The 10,995-nt window shown below is 46.6% G+C and overlaps 1 protein-coding gene across 1 annotated transcript; it reads left to right on the top strand.

The window, feature by feature from the left end:
* Window positions 1-706: 706 nt before the first annotated feature.
* RNF168 (ring finger protein 168) lies at window positions 707-8,739 on the top strand. Its single transcript, XM_084212087.1, has 8 exons — window positions 707-756; window positions 1,063-1,132; window positions 1,770-2,113; window positions 3,165-3,241; window positions 4,390-4,566; window positions 5,192-5,316; window positions 5,589-5,676; window positions 6,167-8,739. Exons 3-8 carry the CDS (start codon window positions 1,813-1,815, stop codon window positions 7,229-7,231), a joined length of 1,833 nt encoding a protein of 610 aa, XP_084068213.1. The 5' UTR covers window positions 707-756; window positions 1,063-1,132; window positions 1,770-1,812; the 3' UTR covers window positions 7,232-8,739.
* Window positions 8,740-10,995: the final 2,256 nt, after the last annotated feature.

Raw genomic sequence — 10,995 nt, 5'->3', positions numbered from 1 at the left:
ACCTCATACATGATGCATAAATTCCATTCAAACACAGGATTCTGTCGTGAACTTCTTCCTCTGAATCCTAAGGTGTCTTCAGGCCTGAGTGAGGTGGGAAGAGAAAGATTTAGGCATCCTGTGGCGGCTATTTCGCTGCAAGTCCCTCAAAAAAAGTATCTTACGTAGCATAGTTTCTATTTTAACATTATGTTATAACCTAAAACTATATTTAACACACTCCTTCTAACATAACACATATAATATTCATTTTAATATTTGCGAAAAGCCAATCATTAATAGGCATTTTTCACAAAACCAAGGACCAAAGCGAGGGAGCAAAGCCCAGCTCCAAGCCCGCCCGGCCGGCCTTGGGCACTGCCGGGCCCGGGCCGACCGCGGCTGCCCGGGGCAGGCTGTGCCAGGGCCTCAGCGCCCTCCCAGGGCAGGATTCATGCCTCCCATCCCACCTCCCTGGCTGTGGGAAGCCATTCCCGCCCGGCCCATCACCACAGCCCAGCCCGCCTTCCCTCTGAGGGCTCTGTCTCCCAGCAGGCTCGGTGGAGCAGGAGGAACAGGAGAAGGAGGAGACAGAAGAAGAGGAGGAGAAGAAGGAAGGAGGGAAGGAGAAGAAGGAGAAGGAGAAGAAGGAGAAGGAGAAGAAGGAGGAGGAGGAGGCGGAGCCCTGGTCCGGACGGCGGGAAGAGCCGCGGAGTGAGGGGCGGGGCGCAGCGCCGCCGCCATTGCGGGAGCCGCGGCCCTGGCGGGGCCGGAGCGGTGGGTGCCGGGTCCGCGCTGGGACCCTCAGGGGCCGGGGGGCGCGGGGGCCGCAGGGCGACCGGGGGCCCCCTTTTCGCTGGGCGCCGACCTGCTGGGGTTGTTTTTTTTGTCAATAAAAACAGCGGAAATAATAAAACTCGCCTTAACGCGTATTTGTCTCCATGGACAGTTCTCTGTGAGGAATGGCAGCCTTTCTTTCAAGGGCCTCCTGTCTCTGAAGCTGCCTGTTTAAGAAGCTTGTAGCTTAAATATCAGTGGGATTCTTCTTTTGCTGTATGTGTCTTTTTGTTTTCTCTCCCACAGTATTGCTGGCCAAGTGGAAAAATCGTGTGAGGAGACAGATGACCCCCAGAGTTTCAAGTCATACAAGAAGGTGCTGAAGTTTTAGTTCTTCATTTATCTTGAGAAAAAAGTAATTTTATCTTTATATAGCTAAATTTAGCTATCTATATAGCTATACATTTAGTTATATATATAGCTATATGGCTATATATATAGCTATATATAGCTTAAGCAAGCAAATGAATGAGGAAGAAGCTGCTCTGTTCTGGTGTATTTCACCTTCAGAACGTGCTGGAAGCAAGCTTGTGCCAAAAGCAGCTCTCAAAGGATGTGCATATACTGAAAAAATTAGTGAATGGAAGGTTAAGGTAACTGGAGGAACATATTCAGCATCTCTTATCATAGATAGGGAGAAGAGGGGAGTAACAGAGGTGGCTGGGAGAACTCTGACTTTCTTTTCCCCCCTCTGCTTACCACTTCCTTGCTATCCCCAAAGCATCTGCCACAGCTCACAGGAAACTGCAGTAGAAAAACCTGGTACAGTTTTTCCACAACTTCTGTGAAGCTCTGCTTCTTCCTCAGGAATCTTTCAGGCCCTGAGAAGAGCAGCCACTTAAGCAGGCTTCTAAATCCACTAACATTTTCTTGAAGTAGCTGTAAATCATTTTGTATTATTCCTTTATGCTTTACTTCCCAGAAGGAACCTAAATGTTTCTTTTTGCTTTCAGGCCCTGATGTTGTCCTAGTGCTGTTCCTCTACCTGGAGTCAGTATGTCGAAGAAATCCAAGGCCCCGCTTTCCTTGTCCGACTGCCTCTGCCAGATTTGCATGGAGATCTTTGTGGAGCCTGTCACGCTGCCATGCAGCCATACCCTGTGCAACTCCTGCTTCCAGATGACAGTGGAAAAGGCCAGCCTTTCTTGCCCCTTCTGTCGGCGTCGAGTCTCTTCCTGGGCACGGTACAACACGCGCAGAAACACTCTGATCAACTGGGAGCTCTGGGAGAAGATTCAGAAGAATTACCCGGAGGAGTGCGAGCGCAGGATGAACGGACAGGATTTGGATGAGGAAAGTAAGTGAAATGTCACTTGTCCTGGGATGTCTCTGATGTGTCACAGGAATTGCTGTAGGTGGACTTCAGATGTTGGGAAATAAGGAGCTGTGGGTAGGGAGCTGTGTTACTGCTGGCAGAGACAGAGCTGTCCTGCAAAAGGGGCAGGGGATAGGTGGCAATGCCTTCTTCATTTGTAGCACAGAAGATAAAAATTACATTGGCTGGTGATTTCAGTGGGTATTTGTTCATGCCTTTGGTGTGGGGTGTGCCTGGCCTTGTTCATTGTTCATTTGCAGCTGTAGCATCTGCAAGCAGAGTGTTTGAGTCTGTGGGTATGTTTCTTTATCACTGTCAAGTAAGTGAAGTGGTTAAAAGATTTTCAGGTGTTAGTTTGGTTGCAGTTCTAGGGGTTCGGTCAATGCAAGAATCTGTGAGCTGAAAATTGTGGTGTCAGAGAGAAGGAAGTGAAATCTGATTAACTTTTTGAAGAAGGATTTTGGGGTTTTATGATGTTGCCAGTGCCTTTGGGGGATGTTTTGATAGGTTGGCCTTAGGGCAACTTGTTCCACCTGCAGTGTTCTGAGGCCTTATTAATGAAAGAGAGTGAAATACACAAATTATGGTCAGTGTACTGACAGAGAACGAATGAGGGAATGGTTTGGGTTGGGTGAGACCTTAAAGACCATCCCATTCCACCCCTGCCTTCCACCTTCCACTCGACCAGGTTGGTCCAAGCTCCATCCAGCCTGGCTTTGGACACTTCCATAGATGGGGCAGCCACAGTTTCTCTGGGAGACTTGTTCCATTGTATTTGTTTTATATACAGTGCTTGGGAAACATTGCCTGTTCCTGCCACTTTGTAACACCACACTCTTCTACTGTGTAAACTTTATTCCTTGGGTTTTTTTGCTTTATTCCTTTCTTTTTTCAATCAGAGCATTTGATTTAAGTCAAATCATTCCCATGACAGCGTATGGAGTTAAAATCCTTAGTTGTTGTTAAAATTATTTGTTATTGACTGTCATGACTTTGTTGACTTTGGTTTTTTCCTCTGCTTCCTCTTGATTAGTCTGTGTCCCCAAGCCACAGCACCAGCTGAGCAAGCCTGGGGAGCTGAGGCAGGAATATGAAGCAGAGATTAGCAAGGTAAGTCAAAAAGTATGTTTAAAAAGCATAAGTGCTTTGTATCCACTTATTTGAATTGCTTACAAACAGCTGTAATTTTATTTAATAATAAAGATACTTAAAGGGCACTGCAGCTGCAAGAACATACTGGTCACTCCTGAATCATGAATTAAATTGGTGAAAGAGATTTCTTTGTATTTGACACGAGGTGACATTCTTGATCTATACCTCCTACCTCATCTCTCAGTCAATGTACATACAAGTAGCAAATGTAGAAATTTGGAACTGTTTGGACATTGGCTTTATATTTGTCTTCTTGATTTCCCTCCAAGTAAGAGACCTCAATTACATAACTTTCAGTCATGAACACAGAGCATCTTCTCTGTTCTTTGTTCACTCTGTTACCTTTGCTCATTTGAAAATCAGTAAAGATTCTAAAGAAGCCTTAATTTTGGCTTATTTAAGGATCCTTCCTCCAATTCAGACACAGTAGTATTAATATTTAGAGCTGGAATGTATGGGAATGCACCTTTCCCTGAGAGCCCCTTGCTGGTGATTACAGGAGCACATGAAGCAGAGGACTGGAGGGAATTTCCAAAGAAAGCTTTATTCTTGAAGTACTTTGCTCTCCTCGTGGAGTTTCTGGTAACTGATCTCTCAGCATGTCTGCTGTAAGAAAGGCACATGTAAAATTCCTGGCCTGTTGCTTTGGATTTTGTGTATTTCAAGAGAGCACTTTTCTAGAAGAGAGATGTGCTGCCTTTGGGATATATAATGATAAAAGTAGGTTGAGCAAGTGCTGTGGGATACCTGGCGTTCAGCCTTAAACAGAATTCTAATCCCACTTTCTCTGTACAGCCATGTACTTGGAGATCTTAGTTTTGTTTCAAAGTTAACACTTTGAAAAGGTGAAGAATGGAGTTTAACCTTGCAGGTTAATGGTATAATCTTAGAGAAAACAAAAGGTTTGCCACTGTGGTCAAACCCAAGGCTCTACACATAGCCTCCATGTGATCCTTACATCTTTGAGACTCGTGCAATGAAATGCTGCTGTATTTTGTGAACAGTGAATGGTTCACAAAATTTAAACAGTGTCAGCTTAGAGGTCCTGGTGTAAAATGTGGCCCTGCAGCAGTAACCAGGTGGATTTTTTCAAACACCTGCTTTAGGTGGAGGCAGAAAGGCGAGCACATGAACAGGAGGAGAACAAAGCGAGTGAGGAGTACATCCAGCGGCTGCTGGCAGAGGAGGAGGAGGAGAACAGGCTGGCAGAAGAGAGACGGAAGGAGATGGAGAAGCAGCTGAAGCAAGATGAAGAGCTGGCCTGGCAGCTTAGTAACAGTCTGGTGAGTTAGGATCGAGTGGGACAGCAGCAAATATCAATATAGTGCAAGCAACTTGGACTTCTGAGAGCAAATGTTAAAATTTGGAATAGTTCAAATTTATTTTTAAAGCCTTGATTGACCATTGATTTTTGAAGCCTGTGCAATACACACTTGAAATTCAGCACCCATCATGTGTGCTGCATGTTTTCATTGTGAAACATTTGAAAACATTGATTTTTCTGCTGTATGCTTCCTTTTCCTCATATTTTTTAAAATCCTGCTTTGGAAGAAATGAACATTTGTAACCTATCCTGGAAGAAAGGAACGTACAGTGAAAATGTACCTTACCTCTTGGGGTTTTGTTTGTTTGTTTTATTAATTTGCTTTGCTTAGTTGAATTTTTGCTACGCAATGATGAAACCTGTGTACTTATTTGAGCAAAGCCTCCTGTCCCTCAGTGCTAGATTCAGGAGGGTGTACAGATCTGGTAACATTTCTTTCTCTGTAACCATCTAGAACTCACAGTTCTAGAATTCTTTGGACAACAGTAACTTAATTCTGCAGCAAAACCCAAGTAGTTCCCTGAGGTTTCTGCAGTTTGTGTTGTGTTTCGTTTTACCTAATGCTATTTTTACTTGTCTGGAAGAATGAGGATCCTGAGGGACACGTGCCTGGCAGCCCGTCACCAGCACACAGCCTCTCCCTTCAGACATCCCCGCTGAACCTGAGCAAGGCAAAGAACAAACCAAGCAACTCTGGAGACATTCAGAAGTAAGGGATTCAGCCAAGTGTTTCTTTAATTATTGGCCTGTTTCAGTGTCCCTCTGCCCCATTTGCTTCTTTGGAATGCTGTAGACCAGCTTCCTGAGATAACTGGGGACAAATGTGAAGCTTTGAAGTTTCAAACATTTCCTCATAGGAGGAGAAGGGAAACACTTGCCTTCTTTTTGTTTTTTGTTTGTCAGAATGAACCTGAAGATCTTGAATAATGCAAAGGACTGACAATTCAAGGACAAAATGTTTATCCTTTTTTTCTTTTTAAGGTATCTGTCTCCAAAGAATTATGGTATGTTGGGATCAGCATCGTTCTCCAGTACCACAGGAAGAGGAGGGAGCAATTCTATCTCTGGGGTAACAGGAATAATTTTGTTCTATATCTCACAGTTACTAATTAGGGGATATTTTCCCCTTGCCTGGAGAGTTCCAGTTCTCTATTTCCCTTGCACATTGGCACTGGGCAGATTATACTGCCCTTTTTAAGCTACCTTTAGTATTCATGATTGGCAGTTCTGGAGCCTGCTGGAAGAGGGTGCACGCTGATTTACATCATTCCATGGCTGTCTGATCATTCCTGTAAGGTCCCCAAAGATGATGAGCAGGCTTGCACATTTAGTCTGAATAACTGATAAGAGGATGATGCTGCAGTTGTAGTTTCAGTCCTTTAGCTGGGCTTCTGCAGTTATTTTAAATATTTTCATTATTATTAAACAGGTATTTTTTTAAAAAGAGAAGTATGTGAGTTGCTGTCCCAGAGCACTCAGGGGCAGTGCAGCCATGAGAAGTGAGTTTGGTATTTATTCACACCCATGGGCTTCATTACTGGTGTCTCCCTTTTCTTCAGGAGACCAACAGCAATGAAAGCAGCAGTTCTGCAGTGCAGGATGAACAAGAAGAAATGCCAACCCTGTCTCCACAGCTGACCAGTGTAAATAAAGATTCTGGAGCTAAGGATTCATTTTTGGAATCATGCATGAACTATTTCAGTGCCTCACCTTCAGGTGAAACTGCCACTGTCAAGCAGGAAAAAACACCAGGAGCAAATGGTTTAGAAGATGGAGTTCCAGATGCACTTCATGGAACCACAGAAGGGGAAGGGTCTAGGACAGTTCTTAGACCCAAAAGAGATGATGATGGAATTGAGTTAGACAGTGGCAATTTGACACATGTCCAAGGGGGAAAGCTTGAAAAGTCTGATGAAACTTGTACCTCTGGTCAGTTAGAAATGAATTGTGTGATGTCTGACAACCAGACTGTGTTGTCTGGTCTGGGGAAGGAGGCTGAGCACCCAAATGAAGAGACCCCAGAAAAGCCACAGAACTCTAAGGAGACTCCCAAAAGGAAGCTAGTGGAGGCCCCAGCTGATGCCATGATTGAGTTGGACATGCTTGATAAGAGGAGAAGAACCTTTTCAGAAAGTGTAGAAGACCAAGGAGAGCCGATGAATGATTTTAACTTGCAGACACAAAGAGCCTTTGAGCAGGAGTTCTATGAAAGGCGCAGGCAGGAGGAGCAGGACAGGCTCTTGGCTCTGCAGCTGCAGAAGGAGCTGGACAAGGAGGAAAGGACACTGAACAGACAGAAGGGCTCTCCTGACGAGTATCTGCTTCGCACCAAACCACCTCGGTCTGGGAAAGACTCTGCTGCCAGGAAAGGAAGCTCCAAGGGGGCAAAAGACTCAAAGGGATCAAAAACTCAGGCTGAAACCAATCACCACAAGACTCGGAAGGGTTCCTGCAACGAAAACTGGCAGTCCCCTGCCAGGGTCCGGGTGAAATCCCCCAGCATCAAGGAAGGAAAGGTTTTGAATTGTGTGGTTAATACCAGTGACACAAATGATATTTGTTCACTGCCTAAGAACAAGCAAAAGACAATCCTGCAGATGTTTAAAAGCCCTGTTGCAGAGTAGATCAGAGCCATGGACACATGGAGGGATGGGAATGGGAACTGTGGTCATGTTCTTCTGTGCTAGGCAAAGCTTCCCTAAGCAGTTTTGAGTGGTTGCCTTGGAGGGGAACCACTTTGGGCAGCAGTGCTGTGAGTTCTGAGAAGTTCTGGTAACATACACCCCAGAATGTAACATTTTTTAATTGTTCCTTTCTTGAATATTATTTCCTAGCACTTGCAGCATTTCTGGCAGGAATCGGAGCATTTCTTATTTTCTAACTTGCATTTACACGGTTTGGAGTGTGAATACTGGTAGTGTTGGAAAACAATGATAACTGATGGTCTGATCTGAAAATGAGAATCTGAAACCTTTAATGGAAAAGATGCACGTTCTGTGGTGGAAACAAATGAAAAACGAGTCTGTAATCCCAGCTGGCTGTCAGCTGCAAGGTTGAAGCTTCCCTCAGCACAAGCACTGTTGTGTAAATTGAAGCACCTTGCTGGAATTTAGGCTGTTGCTGCAATTGCATTGTTGGCACACCCATTAACAGGAGTGTAAGCAGACAGCCACTCTTTCCCTCTCATATGCTAACCCCTCCCCTCAACAAAGAGGAGACAAACAGGTCATTCTCCACTGCCAAAGCCAAGGATCTTTCATGGATGCCAAGGCTGTGGGCTCCCATTCACCTCTGTTCACAGAGATCCTTCCTGCAGATCCCATTTTCCCTGTTGTTAAGAAGAAGATAATTTTGTTTTCTTGTTAATATCCTGTTAATGATACATATGAATGTACAATGGTGTTACTGTACTTAATGCTGTTTCATTTTCATACTCAAACTGGTTTGAGTGTGATTAAAACAAGAGTCCAGAAGCCAGTTATGATGGAGAAAGTTAAAAGGGAAAGAAGCAACTGAAGACTGGAGTGGTCAGTAATGACATAACTGTAATTAGAAATTCACATAACTGCCCTGCCTGGCTGTAACTGTTCCCCTCCATTTTTAGAGGCACTACTAAATACTGTTCCTGTTGGGTTTAAAACTAAAATAACTCAAAAAAATTTTTGTAATTTAGATGTGGAGGTGCTGAGGCCTGTAGGAAGTTGAGGCTGGGGAAGAGGCAACCGGATCCTAGTATGCAGAGGAAGGTTTCTTGCTAATTGTTTCATCTGTTGTTTTATGAAGCCATATTTTGGCTTTTCTGTGCTGCTTTGGAGCTGCTTTTGCACTGTCTGTGTTTGAAATGGAGCCAAGTGCCAGCTGCATCACTGAAGGGTGTGTGCTAGTCATCAAAGTCAGCAAATGTTTGAGTTTTGTCCTTTTTTTGAACACCATTGATGACTTTAATTCTGTTCTAGGACATTCCTAAAAGATTTGTGTCTTCAGCAACATCTTCTGATGGTTTAAGTTTTAAAAAACCAAATTTTATGGAAAGCATGACCAGCACACTGAGCCAAAAATATGAATTGTTAGGATTTTTTTCCCCAAAGCCTGAACATCTTTATTATTGGTGGGCTCCTCATAAATAAATAAATAAATACATGTTCTGTTCAGAGATGTTTTTTGAGAAAGTTACAGCAGGTGACCAGTGACAAATCCTTTGCTTTTTCTCCTGCTGCCTCAGCCATTGTTCTGGAAGCTTTCCTTCAATATGGGTCTGTTTTTCCTTAATCCTTAACACAGTTGGGATTATTTTCTGGTTTACCCATGATGTCAAAAAAACTTAATTAAAGGGTCTTTTTTAAGGCAGAGCTACTGACTGTTTCCATGCTGGTGACTCTCAGCCTGTCCAGTCAGGGTAAGCCTGTAAAAAAAACAATCCCCATTTTCAAAGTAGAATGCAGTAACAAAACCAGGACTAAAACTGATTGTTAGATACAACCAAACTTAACTGCAAAATGTACAAAAGCTGTCACCTATAGCAGCAGCTTTATCCGAGGTGGGATGCTTCAAGCCCCCAAATGATCCCATTCCTCACTGTGTCCACAGAACAATAATCCTCACAGGCATAATTTGGTTTTTTTCTTTTAGATCTTCATTGTTAGAGGGTGGAATTTGGCCACTGCTGAGTGGATTTTGGTTGTACCAACAGCTTGTTTCTGACCCTGTGGTCCAGGAGCTTTGAAGCAGGTGAAATCAGCTTTGTTTTACTGGTATTGGTGAAGCAGGAGTCTGTATTTGAGATGGCTGGCCTGGTGTAACAGTTCACTGCTGCTCACCTGCCTTCAGCCCTGGTGATTAATTTATCTTGTTTGTGAGCAAGTTCAGCTTATCCAACTGCCAGGAAAAACAAAACAAGTGCCAAAACCCCAAATACTTCACAGGCTTGGTTGCTTCTCTGAGCACCAGAGCTGCTGTGGGGATGGGAGGCAATAAGAGAGGGAACAGATGGACCTGTTTCCATGGCAGTGAGGTAATAAATTATCAGAATTCTAGGGAAATCTCAGCTTTTTGTGGTACTCAGAGTTGACAAGTGTTACTGGCAAGGTGTGCAGCAGCAAGGCAGCCACATTCCTGCTGTGTAGGGAAACTGCAAAGGAGTAAAACATTCCTTTCCTGACATTCCTTCAGGTGGCCTGGGGATCAGAAACACCTGGTACAGTAGGTGGGGACAAATCCAAGGGTTTTTTCTTCTGGCTTTGTGACAGTGACGGCAGGGGTGCCCTGTGGGTGCAGATGAGCTGCTCCTTGATCACCTCAGGTGCTGCCCCACAGAATCCCAGGATGGATCAGGCTGGAAGGGACCGCAGTGGGTCCATCTGCTCCAGCAGGGCCATCCCAGAGCCCATGGCACACATCCTGTCCAGACAGCTCTGGGATATCCCCAGTGAGGGAGACTCCACAGGCTCTCTGGGGTCTGTGCAGGGCTCAGTCCCTGCCCAGGAAACTTCTTCTCATGTCCAGGTGGAGCTGCCTGGGCTCAGGCCCTGCCCGTGGCTCTGGTGCCACGGCTGGGCCTGGAGCAGAGCCCGGGCCCTGCTCTGCCCCTCCCTGCAGCCAGGGACAGCCAGGGCTGAGGGCCCCTCTCAGCTGGGGCTCCTCTCCAGGCCGAGCAGCCCCAGCTCCCTCACCCTTTCCTGGGCACCCAGGTGCTCCAGGCCCTTCAGCATCTCCGCAGCCTCCCCTAGATGCTCCAGCAGCTCCATGTGTCTCATCTCCTGAGGAGCCCAGAGCTGGACACACACTGTCTCACTCCAGCTGTGCCTCACCGGGCTGCACAGACAGCCAGGATCACTCCCTGACCGGCGGGCAGTGCTCTTCCAAGTGTCCCACTGGCCCTCCTGGTCCCCAGGACACTCTGCCGCCTCGGGGACAGCTGGTTGCTTATCGGAACTCCCAGGTCCTTCACCGCAGCGCTGCTGTCCAGCGGGTCACCCCGGCCTGTGCCGGTGACCCGGGCTGTTCCTGGGCGTCTCCCTGCTCACAGCGCCTGGATCCGCTCCGCATTCGGCCCGCGGCCTGCCCAGCCCCCCGCCGCGCCGCGGGCTTCTGTGATGGGGAAAATCCGCGTGGGAACCCCAGGTGCGTGTCCTGAGAGTGCCGGTCCGCCTCTAAGGCCCGTGTCCCCGCTTGGAAGCGGCGGGTCGGGAATTCCGGGGATATTCCCAGGGAAAGTCGCTGAGGCGGGGGGGTGGGAGAGTGGGGGGAAAAGAGGGCGTTGCCACGGCAACTCCCGCTTGCCGCGCGGCCGGAGGGGGCGGGGCTTGTCACCACGGCGACCGCGCCCCCCGCCCCTCGCGGCGGCGGGCGGGGGAAGGGGCGCGCGCGCGGGCGGGACCCGCGCATGCGC

This window comes from Fringilla coelebs (genome assembly GCF_963513975.1).
Source record: "Fringilla coelebs genome assembly, chromosome: 10".
NCBI lineage: Eukaryota > Metazoa > Chordata > Aves > Passeriformes > Fringillidae > Fringilla > Fringilla coelebs.
The sequence above is the reverse complement of the archived record's forward strand: the minus strand, read 5'-3'. Positions and strand labels throughout refer to the sequence as shown.